Source organism: Alnus glutinosa, chromosome 10 (genome assembly GCF_958979055.1).
Source record: "Alnus glutinosa chromosome 10, dhAlnGlut1.1, whole genome shotgun sequence".
In the NCBI taxonomy this organism is placed as follows: Eukaryota; Viridiplantae; Streptophyta; class Magnoliopsida; order Fagales; family Betulaceae; genus Alnus; species Alnus glutinosa.
The window spans coordinates 15,642,622-15,662,499 of NC_084895.1; the positions used below are offsets into that span (position 1 = coordinate 15,642,622).

Here is a 19,878-nt window from a genome sequence, read left to right on the forward strand (position 1 = left end):
TTGGTTGATTGATAGAACATGGTGATCATGTATGAAAGATGTGGATGTGGTGGAAAACAACTAGGGTTTAGGTGATTTTCAATGTAAAAAACACCTGGTAGTGATATCACAATCAGAATTGAGGATAAAGGTTTTGAGATCTCAAACCCTAGCCTACATGTGAAAATTGGAGGAGCAAGAGGAATCAAATTAGCCCACACACCTAGTGCTAGCCAATTTGAAAAGAAGTGTTACCCCCCTTTTTTGTTGCATGATCTATGCTATGCTATGCTTTTTTCTTTTTCTTTTTTTGTTCCTTTTTTATTTTTTATTTTATTTTATTTTATGCTTGTTCTTGGAATTTTTCGCTGTATCTTGTAAGATATATTCCCTATGAGATTAAGGTTACAAAGGTCTGAAGTTGGGCAAATTAACCCACATATGAAGGAGGAGAAGTTGAACTCAGCTTGTGATCAGGCCCCTCCCCAGGCCCATGGATTTCCTCCCCCCCCCCAAAAAAATTAGAAATTTACCCCTAAATTTTTTTATTTTTTTTTATAGTTTTAGCCCCCAAATTTTTTATTTTTTATTTTTCCAATTTGATCCCCTTCAAATTGTAAACTTTAACTCTGCCCCTGCTTGTGATTTTGACATTAGTGAATATAAATATGGAGGAGGAGGCCCCCAGCTTTGTGGCAGCCGCACAATAAAAAAAAAAAACAAGGAATATCGTTCCCACAACCTGCACTGATTGATTATAGTAAAATTTTACAGAGTCAAACTGGGCCAGGGGCTCTTGCAAAACAAAGAAAAAACCATTGGAATGACGCTGGCCTCGGGCCAATGGGGGGATGGCTTCTGACGGTCATGTCAGTAATTTTGTCCAAAAAAGAGAAAATTGAGTGGATGTCATTCTTTTGAGAGGGATAAGAACTGCCTTACCTTTTGGGGAGGAGAGGTCCTTTATTTGAGAATCATAAGGGCTTTTTGGGCTTTCGAGAGAATAGACCCTTGTTTAAATTGGGTCTTAGGCTTTAGGCCCTACCCTATTTTCTATCTACGTAAATATGCAGAAAAATAAAATAAAATAAATAAAAATTTGAGCATAAAAAAACCCATTTTTAAACATATTTGAAAAGAAAACACAACAATAAATAAAGATAACTAATTTGAAGACTAATTAAGTTACAATATAGGAAAGCTTTTGCATCGATTTTGTTTTACTCAGCTTGGAGGCTGATTTCATATAAATTAGAAACAACATTTGGATATTCAATATTAGCACACACAAATTAATGATCCCAAGCAATAGATGACTGTAAAAATTAACTCCAAATTTGAAAATTAGTGAAAGATAAGGAAGTAAAAAGCTCGGTTAAGGTTAGAAAATGACATCATGCTTAGAAAGAACAAAAAATAAAATAAAATAAAATTGAGACCAAAGCATCAAATGCCTAGCAGGCAATGTCATGAAATAAATAAAGAAGTACAACTTAAAAATGAGTAAGCATTTGTACGTAATTTTTTAAAAGTGTAATTTCAAACAATTTGGTTTTTACAATTTGGTTTAAAATTGTATTTTTTATTTACGAAATTATAATGCCAAATGGATCCTAAGTGAGTCGCTTATACTATTATAGGGCCTTTCCTTTTACTTTTGTAGCCCATGAGGAATATGAATGGACGCCCTACACTATTGAGATTGTGTGGATTCGCGTGAGCAAATTGCCAACCAAAAGAATGCTAGGATTGAGATTTCCTACCATCTCTATTAGATTGTAAAGAATTTCTTGCATTTGTAAGAGGCTCTTAATAGAATATATTTGTCTAATTGCAAGGGACAAACAATTGCACTCGGATTCTCAATTGTAAGGATTCTAATCCAAGTTTATGTCCTATAATACGACTCAAACCGACGCTACAAATGTTAAATTCAATTTGGAAATATTAATATAACATATACAGACCATGTAGTTTGACTTTTTGTTTTTGTTTTTTGTTTTTATAAGAGAATTTTATAGCTTTCATTAAAATCAAGACAAAGCATTTCGATCGCCAATTACAATGTCATGAATAAATACAAGATAATCTTTTATCTAAACATTCTTTATCGACTTGTTAGATTTTTGGTTTTGCTAAATGATGAGCTGCCATGTTTGTGTCCCTTTTGGCGTATCTCACATATCATGATTGTAGGCTATTGAGTACCGTCTTCGCATCATCAATCAATTGCCTATAATGACCCTAAAACAACGACCTTCCTTTCGCAAAGCATGAACAACCTCTGGTGCATCTCCTTCAATTATGACATTTTGAAAACCCAAATCTCTGCTAAACTTTACAACTTTCCAGACTGCATATGCTTCATCTATTGTTGGATCAGCTATATAAGGTTTAGAGAAACACAAAGATCGCACACATTCCTTCTAGAATCTCTAACAATTGCGCCCACACTCATATATATATATATATATATATATATATATATATATTTTCTTATATCTATTGTTGCATCCCAATTTACCTTAATCCAGCCATCCGGGTCCAATCCATGCAGGTGGACTTAATACAAGTACTACCAAGTACTTTGGAGCAAATTCTGACATAGAGATTTTATAAAGTGTGAAACTGCCTTCTACTATAGAGCCCATAAAGAAAAATAAAAAATTGCCATCGTTGCTAACAAATATACTTTTGAAAGAATGAGAGGTCAGCTGAGTTGCAGACTTTTCTTGTTAGTGGATGAGTCAAAAACTTAATATAATTATGAAGGTAAGTGGTGAACCCTTTTTTGGGGGGTTGGGGGGCCATCGCAGATTAAAAAACCTTGCTAGTGGCCTCCCAGCACTCAAAAGAGCCCAAGCCAAGGCAACATCACAAGTCTAAAACAGTGAACAATCGACAAAATAAGGAGACTTAACGCTTGCAGCGAGGAATTACATCAACATTCATTTTAGAAAGCACTAGAAAACAGATGTGTCAGAGACTGGTGTATAAAGAATTTCAATGAAATATCAGACATATAAAGCAATCAATAGGGGGTAAACATTGCAGAAAAAATGAAACAGGGTCATGATGAGTGACATAAAAGATAAAAGAACACAATGATAGAAGCAAATGCTCATTTAAAAAAAGACTTTTCGTGAGGTTTCGATAATGGAACAAGACTTGGAAACAAAGATAAAAATCCCAGTAATTTTATTGCGGGATTGCTAACAATTTAGACAACAAATATGAGAGATTCTATGATGCCCATCTGTCTGAACATGCCTCGAACAGCTCGCTTCCTACTCAAACATTGGGTCCTATACAAGTAAAAAGTAGAAATCCGAGAAGCAAATTGCCGAGAATCCGAATCTTGGAAACAAGGCCAAGCAGACTTGATGAGTGTCCATGATGGCTGTATGGATAATGGATTGCACTTTTGCTTAAGTTATTTTGGATGGGGCAGGATTAGGGGAATGGAATGGAAAGCACATTTCTTTTCAAAATTACGTTTCTACCTGTCAAGATTTCAACCAAAAAGAAAAACTTGCAACTCTTCAGAAAAATAATACACTATAATCATTCCTTTTGATTCCTTCCAAATGCTTGCAAACAAGAAAAACTACTAATTTCACTTTCCTTTCCTCTCTTTACAAACATCCAAAGAACAGAGAAAAACGAACTTAATAGTCATTCCCATTCCCATTCCCTATACAATACTGGTGGTTGATATAAAACAACTGCTATGATATGTGTAGATGCTCCAAGGCAAAGTGCATCATCAAGCGTAATAAGCCAACGGAAGAAACAACACAGGGGGTCCAACATCTGAACCCCCTTACCACAGGCAAACAGAATGGGGACAAGGTGATGGGAATGCAACATTTCTTCTGCCATTCACAACATGACAATTTTTTCTTAGAAGTATGTAACAACTACATCTCCCACACTTGCTGGCGAATAGAATCATTCGTTGGTGCATTAAAAATTTACAATTGAAAGTCAAAACACTATAATTAATTGTTAGAGTGACTGACTAAGATACAAACTTTTCATGATGTATTTGTGTCAGATGAACCTAAAAAAAAGGGGAGAAAAAGAAAAGAGCATTTCTATTTAGTAGATTCATGTACAACGGCTGGATGACATGACAGAAAAACAGGCTTAGATCGGGGCTTATTTTTTTTTACAAGCCCTGATCCAATGACTGATTGTATTGCTACGTCATCCAGTTGTATAACAATTGTACAAGAGTCTAATAAAGAGCATTACTCCAAAAAAAAAATGGCTCTATACAGTTTTCTCTACATATGACTTAACAGCATAAATAAGGAAAACCAAATTTGCAAACCAGATCAAACCACAGCTACATATCACATGATATCCAAAAGAGCTGCAATACCACAGTACCTCCTACTTCAGCAGCATAGCAAGAAGCTGATATCTTTGTAGAGTGACAGAAGCATGGATTCTTCGATTTGTAAACTCCAACATAGAATTTGTGGAATTCAACCACTAGAACTTGACCAACAAACCATGCCTGTAAACGAAAACCAAGGCAGCCTAGTTCGGATACCCGAAGAAAATTGTCTTGCCCACTACGATTGCCACGATTTCCTAAACTGCAGAACCATGGATCACTAGTCTGTCCATTTCAAGCCACTTAAATAAACTTGAGACTGAATTACTGTCCTTCCGATTTTAAAACCTGGAACCACTGTGAACCCCACCTTTGCTCTAGTTTTACCTGGCAACATAAATCTCCTTGTGACATCTTCCATGTACACCATGGAGAAATCCACGCCTCTCTCAACTTTAAAAATCTCAACCACAGGATCAAACGAAAAGGCCAACTTATGTAGTGTCCAAATCGAGCTTGCCATTCTGACAAATGACTCATAGAACACACTCAATGACTTCCACGAATTTAATATCGCTTCGTATCGATCCAAATTACTGAAAATTGATGATTCCATGGTTGGATGGATAAGCTCCTGATACTTACTCTCACAAAATTTTGAAAATTCACAGTTCTGATTCATACTTAGCAACTCCATAGGATTGCTGGATACGTGCTCGAGTAACTGCTTCAAAGAAGTAAGATGCTCTTCCGAGTTCGAAACATGCCCATTAGACACAAATTCTTTCTCACCCACTCCAAACCCTTCTAAATCAAATCCTCTAAACATCAATAAACAAACATATGACAAAAAAGCATACTGATTATGTTGTGTTTTCGCATACTCAATATCTGAATAAACAGAATTGGCAGCCAAATCCAAATCCCACATAGCTTTTCTCATCAATTCAATCAAAATCTTGGTAAACCTATGTGTTGCTCTATAAGCATCATGTAAAACAGAATCAAATACTCTAACAGTGAACAGAACCTCACAACATGAATTCAAATTACCCGATAACCTCTTTGCCAACTTCAAATTGGACTTCTGAATCTCACCCAACGTCTTCCTCAAAGCCAAAACCTCGTTGTCTTTCTGATCAATCTCCAACTGTAGCCGGTCCGAGACGGTCCCGAGTGTGCGCAGCTTGCTCTGATTCTCTTGCACCTGAGCTTCCAAGCAAGACCCAATTGGCAAATCAGAACCAAAATCAGAGTTTCTACAGCAATCCTTATAGAATTGCTTGAACTCGGACAACCTTTGAAGATGTGAGACCAAAGCTCTATCCGCCTCCTTCACACTTTCCTCAACAAACGGAACGTGGGCAGCCTGTAACTGAAAATACGAAGCTTCAAACGAGGAAATGGTGGCGAAAATCGAAGAAATCAGGGTCTGGGCCATCTGGGTATTGATGGTTTTGGTCGGGGTCTTCCCCAACGGCCTTGCTATCACTGACTGTGGCGGTGCTGGTGATGGTAGTGCGGGCAGAGGGTTACCATCAATTGGGTCCGGTTTGATGACCACGACTTTCTGGTCGGTGATGACTTCGTCGGCGGATTCAAGGACGTAAAAGCCGTCGGAGTCCTCGACGGCTTCGATGTCGGCGAAGAACTCGAAGGTCTTGGACTTGAAAGCCAGGGCGAATTTCTGGAACATTTCAGAGATTTGTGGGGGTTTTGAGGACCCATCCATGTCCGTCATTTTATTGCCTTTCTGGGTGCTCTTTGGATTGGAACTGGACCCTGTCTTCGTGCAAAGACTGGAGAGAAAGGAGCGATGAAAGGTTTTTGAGAAAGAGAGAAGAATTCTTGGGTTATACAGCTGCTTGGGCTTGCTGTGATGGGTGCTTTGGATGTCTTCCAAGGAAGGTATGTGGGTTTGGCTTGCTGGGGTTTTCTTCTCATTTGTTTATTGGCTTCTTCTCTTTTCTCTCTGTTTTCTTTTTCATTATTTTTGGTGCTTGACTTTTGTTTTGTTTTTTATTTTTATTTTTATTTTTTTTTGAGGGCTTTGATTAACGGTAATAATAGAAAAGGCTAGAGTGACAGTCGTGACGATTACTGTCTGTGACCGGGCGATGAAAACTTGGAAATGTAACGCAATGTTGGCATTGGAAAGTTGACTGTAAATATTGTATGTAGTTTTTTGAAAATTATTTTTTGTACTTTTAATAATTAAAAGTATGTCTTATTTTATACGCATATCAATTTAATATATTAAATTAAACATAATAATTCCAGAAATCATCTCATAACTCAAATTACATGGACTAATATTTACTTTTTTAAAAAATGAAACCTCTGGATTATCTATTTTAGGTATATTTTCCAAAAAAAATTTCGCTATTTTTGTGTGTTTTGCTCGGCATAAAATATTAGTTAACTTGAAAATATTTTCAAATGATTAATGAAAATAATATTAATGGGCTATAAAATGGTTTACGTTTTTTATTTGCGTAAATCATTTTTTATCTCTCACACACATATTTGGACAGACAATTGTGAGAGGGCCTCTTCTTTGGCCTGCTTGTTTGAGTACGTCCCATGCAAGCTGCCCAAACACCTACTCTAATCGGTGAGCCCCAAAAGTATGAAATTATTTCTAAATATTTTACGCCAAAATAAACTAGGCTCTAAGTATTGTTTTATTTGCAAAAGCCATAAAGGCACTAAAAATGTCTCTTTAGAATAGAGTGGGAGGAGGTAATTTGACATTAGTAACCTGAGGCATGCACAGTGTAGTGTTGTAAAATTATTTTAATGGTGCAAAATATCTTTTTGATACTAAATAATATTAATAATATTTTAAAATTAAAGCGAACAAAAATTAGTGCAAGGAAAGCTCTAAAAATATTATAAAATCACGTAAGAGAGTTATCTTTAAAGGTTAATTTCATGCCTCCACAATATTCGATTAACTCAGTGCGAATGGATCTTTTTACACTCAATTCTCCTTGATTATACTATAGCATTTACCTTTGTCAATGACGTGCTTCTAAGTATGAACGTCAAATGATTAAATTTTTAATCTCTTGATGAAAAAGCCACGTAGAAAAAACACAAAGATTAAAAGACACTAAGTGAACCTTTGTTACATGCTGCTAAAATTAAGCAAAACTTAATAAGCATGTCACAAAAATTGGATAGAATGTATATATATATATAGTGCTCTTCGGTGGCATTTCCTAATCTGTTTTGGTGGACTATTGGCTCATATATGCTATTGTGTGATGAAAACATTAAATGACCAAACGGTCATGAGATCAATGATCATTAAAGTTGTTAATGTAGACTGGTTTAAAGCAGATTGTTTTTTTTTTTCTTCATAAAACTGGTTTAATGACCAAAGGGTAAAACAAAATTAAGCAACAGTAAACCGATGGCCGGCTGAATAATAAAGATCGTTGGATTTCATATTGGAAGGAAATGCACTACAGGTAGTGAATGAGATCAATTTGGACATCCCTTCTCTGAGTAGAATCAAACACTTTACTAATGATATTAAATTTGAACTGCACTCCCTTCGTTCCTCTGATGTAATTCATGTGAAAGGGAAAGCAAATTCTGCTGTTCATACTCTAGCAAACTAAGGCAGTTGTGTTTCATATTAGGGACTCAATATGGTTGGAGACTTGGAGGAAACTCCACCTCAAGTCTCTAACATATTTTTTTGAGAGTCTTTACGACCCTAATTTTTTTACCTTTCTCATATTTATAAAGATAGTTTCTTTTTCTTTTTTCTTTTTTCTTTTTTCTTTTTTAAAAAAGAAATTAAAAAAAAAAAAGTGAATTTGAGCTCCATTGTAATTAGGAATTCTTGACAGCTTCCATATATAGTTTGAGATTTCAGTTCTTTTCCAATATTTCAACAGGGGTTACATGATCACGTCATTGATAAAGATGTCATCAATAATTGAAGAAAAATAGTTGTAGTAAAAAGCATCACAAGTTTTATATTCCTTCCTGCCATTTGTAATAAAGAATCCATTTACTCTAAAGTTTGCCACAATGAATCCATTTCCTTTCACATCCACGAAAGCCATAGTGAGAGCTCTTTTCCATTAAATGGTTGGTGAACTTTCATCTGTTAGGTTATTTTATGGAAAAAATACAATTTAACCTCCTAAATTATTACTATTTTTTTGGACAGTCCTTCAAATTACCAAGACTTGCACTTTGATATCTCAAACTATCGAAACTTTTGAAAAATGCATATTTTGGCAAAATATCTCTATAATACCCTTATCATGTGTCATTTTTCAATTAAAAAATAGTAAAACAAATTAAAAATAAATTGTATTTTCCCCTTATTTCATTAAATAAATAAGTTTAAAATTATTTATTTTGAATATTTTAAATAATTATGAAATATATTTCATATCCAAAGTTGTAAGTGCATTGATTTAGAAGACATATATCATTTGTGTTAATCCAAAATTTTGGAAAGTTTTTGTAGTGTATGGAGAAAAAATTGTTCCACATTGGCTAGAGAAAGTGAAGTTAATTAATCAACTTAAAAGTATCTTCCTTATTTTAACTATAACTTAAGTGACAGACAAGAGAGCTAGCCACTTAGCAGAAACAACCGCACCCATGTCACATGCATAGGAAATGGGCGCTATGGAGTGCACTTTTGCAAAGTATGCATTGGAGGAAGCTCTGATTATTATTATTATTATTTTAAAAAAAAGAAAAAAAGAGAAAATGTTGACTTATGGCTCTCAATTATTATTATTATTATTATTTTTTAAAAGAAGGTTCGATCAACTAAGCTAGTGTTGCACAATCCAGTACAGAACTTTGAGAGCCTCGATTGAATCTAGGTCGACCGAAGCACTTTGGTCAATCAATTATTCAATGAAAATCTATTTGTTTCTAGCCGTTTTGAAGGTATTAAAAATGCTCATTTAGGTGGCTATAAGTGCTATTCTCATTCTTAGAGTATTTTGGGTTACTCTAGAAAGTGCTATTCTAGAGTACCATCTTAGACTTCATTGTATCCTTTGAACAATTTTATCCAATCATATTAGTACTTTAGAAATAGAACAAAATACGTTCTAAAGATATCGTCATTGTGATCGAGCCTTAAAATCTTTAATTTTGGGAGAACATCACTTAAGGGTACCGAATTATCGGCATATTTAACTTAAAGGTACTGAATTTCAAAATTTCTCAAACTAGGGTATCCAATTTTCAAAACGTCTCAATAACAAATATTCTGTTAGGATTTGCTGTTAAATTCTACCAAAATTTCTAAAATACCCCTATTTTTTTTTAGGGAAAATAAAAAAGAAATTTTTTTTTTATAGGATTTAAATGTTGGTTAGAATTTAACGGAATTTGCAAAAATGCCCATATATGAATCTTTAAAAAATTTTATAATTTTTTTTAAAAAAATAAACACAGGGGTATTTATAAAATTTTGGCAGGAACGATACATGTTATTGAGGCGTTTTGAAAATTAGATACCCTAGCTTGAGACGTTTTGAAATTCAGTATTCTTAATTAAATTAAATAGGCCGATAGTTCGGTACCCTTAAGTGTAAGTGAAGTTGTCCCTTAATTTTTTGTATTGATATCTTCCTTTTTCCATACATATTTTCTAGCATCAACCACTCCATCCAACAGATCTGTATTCTTTCAGTCCTTGGCTCATATGTCGACATATGTCCTCTGGTTTCTGTGATGAATTCTTTTACAGGTCCAATTTTTCTCTTTTGATTGATAAACTTCTTTTGCCATGCCTTAAAGTGGCCTTTCCATCTCTGCCAGATTTCTTGCTACCAACAAGTATATTTTGGAATGCCATCATGTTGCTTTATGCACCTTTAAAGCGCATGCACAGCTTTAGGCAGACACTCGTTAGTGGAGCTCGATCTTCACAAGTTGAGCTAATGCTGCTGCACCTTTCTACCAACCGTAGAACCAAGGGAAAACTTTTGGAAAATAAATAAGAAATATCCCTAATATTTATTTTCCCAATATTATTAACAGAAAAATGTCCTGAATTTTTCGAGTTTAACAAAAGAGGTTGGAAGTAATATTCGTTTTCCCGAGTCAAACCATGTTCATAGATGTCCCTATATTGAGGTTGAGAGTTTGACAACTTAAGAAGAATATTAATAACTTCTGAATTTGAGGAATGATTGTCAATAGTCCCACATTGATGATATCATAAATAAACTTAGGGTCTAAAGTTTTGGGCCAAATCACGTGTGGTGTAATTTTTTTATTTACATTCTGTTCTTCAATTTTTTTTAGGTGCATAAACCTTTTTTTATTATTTTTACGATTAATATCTCCTTTGAAAGGGGTACAAATCGTAAGATCTTACAAATTACGATCCATCCATTTATTATTTTCTCTTTTATTTAAATTAAATAAAAAATAAATTTTTTTATTTTTTTTTAAAAAATAATAATTTTATCTACTTATGTTTTCAAAGCACCCATATTATTAAGAAGGGTGCAAGAAAAATTTGCCATGTGCCTAATTCTATTGGAAAATTTAATTGGGATGAAATTTTGTGTGATGTTGTTGATTTGAGTGAAGCCCACGTATTATTATTTGGTAAACATTGGCAAATTTATGTAAAAAAAAAAAAGTGTCCACATGAAAATGATAACAAATACATATTCATATCAAATACCGAAAAATGATAAAAACCACACTTTAATGGCATGACATTGTTAATAAACTTTTTTTTTTTTTTTTACTGATTAACAATTTCACATCAGCAAATTGAAGTAAAAATATAGTGTATAACATTACTCTTACAAATATCAATGCTTTCTCGATAACATTCAATGAAGAATTAGGAATTTTCTGCCTAGATATTGCTAGTGCACAACCACAAATTCACTAGGTGGCAATTAAACAAAGAGTCTAATTAATATAAAAGTGAGTCATCATTCCAAATAAAATAAGAGCTTGTTTTACCATAAAACTCTCTCAATCTCTTTATTCCGTTTTCTCAGCTAATTTACTAATTAATATTGGAGGCTCCCACGGCAGCTTCTAGCCGGCGCCACTACGATAATTTTCTTGTTATCTTTGTAGGTAATCCATTGTCTGGTCGGATCTTCCGAAGCTCTACTTTTGCATTAATGTTTGTAGATTGAGAGTGAGTTTGATTGGCTGTTTGTATCATATGATCATATCCCTGGACCCTGATAAGTATAAGCCAAGTGTAACCTTTAGTGGTAGGTTGGTTGGTTCCTTTCAACTCAGTTGTATGTTGACCCAAGAGAAAATATTTGTTTGGTGACAATTGCGGCTATGATTAACGGGGGTAGGTTAGAGGATTTTTTTATTTTTTATTTTTTATTTTTATTTTAAAAAAAAAGATTAGGTTAGAGTTGTTACATGAAGTCAAAGCTATATATAAGAGATGGGGAGAATAGGACATAATTAACTTTTAGCATCTCAATATGAGCACGGTTCCAATAGCTTATTTTTCATAATAGTTTGAGTGATAATTTTAAAATTATTTTATTTCAGTGAGTGAAAATTACAATTGAGATTATGATCTCATGGTAGTAATTATCTTGGTGAGATGAATAAAAAAATTAATCTTCCAAAATTTTGTTAATTACTTGGTTTTTTTACCATTAAGATTATGTAATGTCAGCCTCTAAGAAACTTGTAATAAAAAAGATAGTACACCTAAGGGCATTTTAGAAGTAAATAAAAAAATAAGAAATTACACTAATCCCCTAAACTACTATATCAATGGTAGCGTCCCCAAACTATTAATTATTATAATGTACTTTGCTAAACTACCAAAAAAGTTGCAATGTTTCTCTTCTGCGTAAAAATTGATAAAAATACAATGCACATTAGATTTAAAAAATAAAAAATAAAAAAGACTAAAATTATAGAAAAATAACAAATTCAGAGTGAAAAAATTTTAAAAATCAGAAAATAAACAAAAATTCAGGAAAATACAGAGAACAAAAAACACCAAAAAAAGAAGAAAAAAAAAACCAAAAAAAAAATATAGAAAAAAATGGTCATATATGGAATTATTTCCCATTAAAATAAAATTGTGCTTTGGTAGAGTATTTGAAGTAATGATAGAGGATTGTAGTTAATAAAATTACCTTTTTAATGTTCACATTGTATTGAATTAGAGAAGATGAAAACAAGCTGACACTAGATGACTAGCTAACTAAGTTTCACGGGACCAGAATCCTCTCCATTTGAAAGCAATTGGAGAGGATCCTGATGCGATTTCACGGCCTTGCAATAATGACGTGTTGTTGGTTGTGATTCTAGCTCCCATTCTTTTCTATCTTTTTATGTCAGAGTTTTTTTTTTCGCCTCTCACATATGGAGTTAATTATTTCATTAGCATATAATATGTTACACAAATGACATAAATGATCAAAAGAATTGAAGATCCCATTGCAAGTCAAACGTCCCAACAACCCCATTTTCAAAGATATTTTAGTTTAACTACTTTGTGATTCATACGATCTTGGTGTCGTTTAATAATGAGATTATGAACGTACGACATTTGTTATATGTCTTAATCATCTTGTTGGATCCTAGAACCATAGTTGAAAACTTTGTATTATTCAATATTTGTCCATTTTATTTGTTGCATACGACAGAGATTCTGTTCAACTTGTCTCAGTAATCATGTTGCTCATAGGTTGTTTGCACGCCGGCAGCCTGGCCTGGCCCGGCCCAGTATTACAATAGTCCGTTGAAGGAACTGCTTTTTTGTTTTAATTTTTTAATTTTTTTTTCCAATTAAAAAGAATGGGGGGCCTTTTTTTTTAATCAAATATGAAAGAGCACTTGGATTAAACTAGTCAAAGAGTAATGATATTTAAGGAGTAATGTTCAGGGCTGACCGGAGCCTTAATTAAGCGGATTAGGTAGCCGCCTAAGTCCCCAAATTAAAAAAAAAAATTTATAAAATAAAAAAATTAGGTCTTAATTACCATCAATACACTTTAGTAAGGCCCCAAATTATGTTAAAAATAAAATTAAGAAAGGCGTTAAAATTAAAAAATGCTAAGTAGATATGAAAAGTCTCAAAAGTCGTGAAGGCCTTAATTACCAAAATTGAAGGCCTTAATTAGAAAAAAAAAAAAAAAATCCTACTCTTTATAGGATAGAAATTTCCTACAAACCAGTTTATAGGAAATTTCATACAACCTAAATATAAGATTGACATATGTCCATTGGCATGTGAGAAAACACATGTTGTTTTAATAGAATGTGCTTCTCACATGCTATTTTTTAATAGCATTAATAGAAAACCATATGCTTCAAGGACACATGTTACTCTTATATATAGATTGTATGAAATTTCCTATGAACTAATTTTTAGGAATTTCTATCCCTTTTTATAAGTTTCCATTTTTTTATCTCAATTTTCCTATTCAAGTCTTATTCGAATTTGAATTTCTCTCTTTGATCTTCTCCATTTTCATCATTTCCCATTAAACTACTATATATTCAATTCCTTAAAATCATTTCAGAAATTTTTATTTTCAAAACTAAAAGTTTTAACATAAATTTTACAAATCGAAGAAAGTGCTCAAATTGACATATTAAATTATATAAAAAGACTTGATTCTTTTTCTAATGCAAGTATCGCTTATAGAATTTTATTGACAATACCTGATACAGTTGCTTCTGCAGAAAGAAGGTTTTCAAAATTAAAAATAATAAATCTTACCGAAGATCAACAATGTCACAAAAAAGATTAAATGGATTAGTCATATTATCAATTGAAAAGGAAATGTTAAAAAAACTTGAATATAAAAACTTAAGAAGTAATTTTGCATCCCAAAAGGTGAGAAGAATGAATTTTAAATAAAAATACAATTTTAAATTAATTAATATTTAATTTTAAATAAAAGACCTCACTTAAACTTCTCACCTAAGGTCCCAAAATATATCGAGCCGGCCCTGGTGATGTTGAACGATCATAGTACTTGATAATGTAACAGTGAAAATTATCTACTGAATTAATAATTGTACAAAAAAAAAAAGAAAAAAAAAAGGAAACTTCACTTACCTCCCACTAATATTTCATCGCATTTGCAATCGCCCCCACCACTTTAAAAAACTCTCAATTTCGTATATTCAAGTTAAAAAAGCTTGCAATGTCACATCTTCGTTAGGATTTTCTGTAAAATCCTAATGGATGACACTGAAATATCCAAAATGCCCCTATTTAAAAAAATCAAACTATTCTTTTCTGGAGACCCAAGGCCGTGGGTCACGTTTTAATTTTGTAATTTTATAAATTTTATAGGCATAAAAGGGATATTTCACCCATCAACCGTTTGATTTAACAATAAATTCTAATAGTATGGGTGACATTACAAACTTTCAAAAAATGGCGACCCAATATTGAGAGTTTAAAAAGTTTAATAGAGTGATGTGTTGGTGCGGAAGCATAAAGATGCAATGCATTGAACGAGTCATGTGAGTTATCATTCTTTTAACAGTCAAAGAATAATGTACACTCACAACTAATTGTAATAGTTACTTTAAATCATGAAAAGGTCGTGAACTGAAATGTAAAATGTAGATCACTTTGATGCATTTAGAGTGAGGCCTTTACGTAGGTGAAAATCTCGGTGCGTTAGGTGATCGTATATAGCATTGTGGGAGCACCATCTTTGAGACAGAATCCAAGTCCTTTGTGACAATTAAAGTGATAAGGAATATTTTCTTTGGTATAGATTTATTAATGTGAATGATTATTTTGAATGTTGAGCTCGATTGGTATGAGTTACTGAAACTTTATGTACTTAGTGAGGAGAAATTTCGCAGAGTAAAAATAATAGTCATGTGAATAAATTGAGAACTTAAGAATTAGAGATAGCGAATTAAAGTAACAGACTTAATCAACTTTAATTCAACTATGGAATATTCCATTGAGAGGTAATATGTAATAAATAAGTATGTCTTATGGATTAATTGATTAAATTAAAAAATAAACTAGAGTGAAATTATAATTGTTAAGTGAAACCGATAGTAACTTGTTACAAGTTATGAGATGACAAGTGCGAGAGACCTATTAGAGCTAGTTATATTTTTTCATTTAGGTTCCTCTTCAAGATGATATAATTTGACCATAGTTGAAAGGGATTTTAATATTATTTGAGCATGGTTTTATTTATAAAATATGGATTAGGAATTAAATCGTAATGGGGCTGGTCTTACAACACATGGAACAGGATTTTGATCCAAGCCCAAGTCATGAATGTAAGATACAAGCCTAGGGTTTGGAAATCCTAGGCTTGGCTGTGTTTTACAAGTGGTAGCAAGGGGATTTAAAACCCCCCATTTGCTGTGTACATACCACATGTAGTTCCTATGCATGTTGGCCATATTTTGTTGGGGAGGCCATGGCAGTATGATAGGAGGGTGATTCATGGCAGGTTTACAAACAGGTACAACTTTGTAAAGGATGGAAAAACATTCAAGCTTGCTCCTTTAACCCCAAAACAGGTCTATGAGGACCAATTGAAGCTAAAAAGTGAGATTGAGAAAAAAAAAAAAAAATGAGTGAAAAAGAAAATAAAGAGGTGCCTGAGAATAAAGAAAAAATAGCGGAGCCATAAGAGAAAAAAGAAAGAGAACCTGCAGAGAGAAAAGGAAAGGCAAATATGAGTTTTTATGCAAAGGAGAGTGGGGTTAAGAGAGCCTTCTTAGTAGATCAGCCTATGATTTTTCTTGTTTACAAAGAATCTTATCTTAATCTTGATGAAACAGACCAATCTCTTCCTAGTTTGGCTGTTTCTTTGTTGCAGGAGTTCGAAGATGTATTTCCGAAGGAGATGCCGAGTGGGTTGCCACCCATTAGAGGCATTGAGCACCAAGTTGATTTCATACCCAGAGCAGTTATTCCAAACCAACCATCCTATAGGAGTAATCCGGAGTAGACCAAGGAGCTTCAAAGGCAAGTTGAAGATTTGTTGAGCAAGGGGTACGTGAGAGAGAGCATGAGCCCATGTGCAGTACCAGTGCTACTAGTGCCAAAGAAGGATGGGACTTGGAGGATGTGCGTTGATTGCAGAGCGGTCAACAATATTACAATAAAGTATCGTCATCCCATTCCTAGATTAGATGATATGCTTGATGAATGGCATAGCTCATGTATTTTCAGTAAAATAGATCTTAAAAGTGGATACCATCAAATTAGAATGAAAGAGGGAGATGAATGGAAAACTACTTTTTTAGACTAAACATGAACTTTATGAACGGTTGGTTATGCCATTTGGACTTACAAATACGCATAGTACTTTCATGAGATTAATGAACCATGTATTACGTGTGTTCATAGGCAAATTTGTAGCCGTGTACTTTGATGATATCCTAGTGTACAACACGAACTTAGATGAACATATTGAGCATTTGAGATGTGTGATAGATGTGTTGAGATGTGAAAAGTTGTATGCTAATTTTAAGAAATGTACCTTTTGCATGGAAAAGGTTGTTTTTCTTGGTTATGTTGTTAGTACAAAAGGTATTGAGGTGGATGAAGAGAAAGTGAAGGCTATCAAGGAGTGGCCAACACCTAAAAGCATCACTGAGGTAAGAAGCTTTCATGGTTTAGCTAGCTTTTATAGGCGTTTTGTTAAGGATTTTAGCACCATTACTGCACCACTCACTGGAATAATTAAAAAGCATGTTGGATTTCATTGGGGGAGTGATCAAGCGAATGCATTTGCTACTATCAAATAAAGGTTATGTTCTACACCTGTGTTAGCATTACCCGACTTTAACAAAACTTTTGAGATTGAATGTGATGCCTCGGGAATAGGAATTGGAGCTGTTTTAATGCAGGATAGGTGTCCCATAGCCTTCTTCAGTGAGAAGCTAAGTGGGGCGGCCTTGAATTACCCCACTTAGAGACGTGGCAGCACTACCTTTGGCCTAAGGAATTTGTGATCCACATCGATCATGAATCATTAAAGCATCTCAAGAGTAAAGGTGACGATTCGAGGTCGAATCCTTTTGAGGAGAGGGGGAATGATGGGCCCCATGGTAGGCTTAAAAATCCCTTGCAAGTTCTAGATGGGCCAATCACAAGGTCAAGAGCGAAGAAGATTAAGGAAGCAATGCAAGACCCCAACATTGAAGATGGGCTTGAAAGAAGAAGAACCAACTTTAATCCATATGATACAAGCAACAGATGGGGGAGGCATAGCCTAGTGGTTTAGTGCAAACTAAGTGGACTTCTTTTATTAGCTATAAAAGTGTAGTTTATGATGTTTTGGGCTTGAAGATGTTCAGCCCATGTCTTTTAATTGATGTAGGCCTTAGTAGGTTTAGGATTTCATTGAAAGGTTTTAAAAAGACTTATAGCCGCATTTGCTAGACAAGTTAAATTTGAATGAAGTTTTTTCTTCATAGAAAACTTTTCAGTTTTCTCTACTTGTTCTTGATTGAACTAAGAACTTATCAAAGGCAAACCCTTTGTGGTGTTCTAACCAAGTCTAGGTTCTTGAAACAAGATTTCAATGGGTCTAGACCTTCTTGACTTGATTCTTGGCTTTCTTAGGTAGGTTTCAATTTGATTGTAGGTTCAAGGGAGTTCGATCCCAAGGATTCACATCACCTAGCGTTTGAAAGGTTTCATTTCTGCTGCACGCAATTTCCATAATAAGGATGTGCGGCAGGACAGTTGCAAATATGCTCCACGTCTTGCCTTATCAAGGATAGCATTCGGACGGTGTAGACCTGTTGTCTGGACGATTGCAACTGTCTTCCAAAATTTGTGTTTGTGAAGGAAATTCTTTTACTTGTCGAACACTGAATAGCGTCCAGACATGTTGCTAAAACGTCCGAACGGATGCAACCTTGAACAGTTCAAAGCTTCTGGACACTGATGGGAGTCCGGACGGAATAACCACATCGTCCAGACGGATGTTGCTTGACTGATGAGCGTCTAGACGGTTGTTAGGGACGTCCGGACGGAGGCAAGGGATCTGACTTCACTGTTTTGAATTTCGTACACAATCTTCTTGAAGCACATAACTGAAATGTAGATTCTGAAAAACAACAGCATCCCTGTTTAAAAAAGCAACATTACATAGAAGTGATTTTGTCTAACAGAATGCAGTCAATCACAAACTAACACTTCTCTTGCAAGAGACAAGTCTGAGCGCAAGAGCAGCGTGACCTGCTGCAAAACCAGAGGAAGAAGTGCTTTTGTCATAAGAAAATCGTTGATTGGAGTTCTGGTACGATTCTACATTTTTGCCAATTTTGCAGGGTGCGCTTGAGCCCAATAGCGGCACTAGAGCTCACTCGGGCCGAATGTCTGCTCTGTGATGCATCGCTATGCACTGATGGCTACTGAGGGCGCATGCACTGGAGCTCAATAGGGGTGGGCTCGAGCACACTCGACTTGAGGGCTCCTTTGCGGCACATCGCAATGGGCTGAGGGCTACTGAGGGCACGTGCACTCGAGCCCAACAGGGCTGAGCTTTAGCCCATTTCTAGGAAATCCAAATTTTCGGCCTTTTTTCCTCAAAACCTCCATTTTTCACTTAATGACCTGGAAAATGCCAAAACACCAAAACTAACAACATACATAAGAAAATAACAAAGCTACAGGCCTAATTTATGCAAATTAAGTGGTCCAAATATATAATATTTGGCACTCATCAAATACCCCCAAACTTACATTTTGCTAGTCCCTTAGCAAAATAAAATGAATAACAAAATTTCCAAGATCATTGCCAATAGGATCAAGCCAGTCCTGCCCCACCTTGAAGGTAAGCAGCAAACGGAGGTATTGAAAATAGCTCGACCATAGGGAGAGGAAGAAAAGCCGTAGTGCGCTAGAAAGAATCATGAAAAGCTGGGATCGGACCAGCCTTTACCCCTGAGTCCTGTCCCGAAGCTCCCGCTTCCTTTATCCTTTAACTGCTAATAGTTAATCAAGGAGTTATGTTTTCAGGCAAAAAGCAAAGCAACATTCCTTATTTGCATGCTCGTGTAGCATGAAATATAAGTCCTCTTTCATGGGAGAAATGATTGCATTTAGCATAAACAACAAGTCTTTTAAACCCATAGGACTCCCTAGTGGACAAGTGAAGTCTTGTAAGGGTTTGCCAGAAATGATACCCACAAACATTGAAGTATTATATTGTCAATCAAGTAAGAATCCCCATACAAACACATGGTTCACACATCATGAGCATGATTAACAAAATGAACATCACATCACCAGGACATCAAAAATCAATCAACACATAGCTGGAATATTGAGAGAACACATGTTCCAATAAGTGTAAGGTGTGATTAATATAGACTCATGAGGCTTCAACTTTTCTCAAAGCATGTGTACCTAAAGACTCACAGGAATTCTATCAGATTAAAATAACCGAGGCTTAAATCAAAATGTGTAGTATATATATATATATATATATATATATATATATATATATATATATATATATTGTGTTGGCTGTGCAATGCTTGACTCTCTTAAGCTTTCTAATTGACCTATGTAATGAGTGTTAGGCCAGTGA

General features: G+C 34.5%; 1 protein-coding gene across 1 annotated transcript; it reads right to left on the reverse strand.

Moving 5' to 3' along the window:
• Window positions 1–3,154: 3,154 nt before the first annotated feature.
• LOC133880457 (protein GRAVITROPIC IN THE LIGHT 1) lies at window positions 3,155–6,299 on the reverse strand. The gene has a single exon (XM_062319406.1). The coding sequence runs from the start codon at window positions 6,063–6,065 to the stop codon at window positions 4,605–4,607; it is 1,461 nt and encodes a 486-aa protein (XP_062175390.1). The 5' UTR covers window positions 6,066–6,299; the 3' UTR covers window positions 3,155–4,604.
• Window positions 6,300–19,878: the final 13,579 nt, after the last annotated feature.

Excerpts from the sequence above, each read along its gene's own strand:
- LOC133880457 (XM_062319406.1), bottom strand. The coding sequence starts at position 6,065 with ATGACGGACATGGATGGGTCCTCAAAACCCCCACAAATCTCTGAAATG.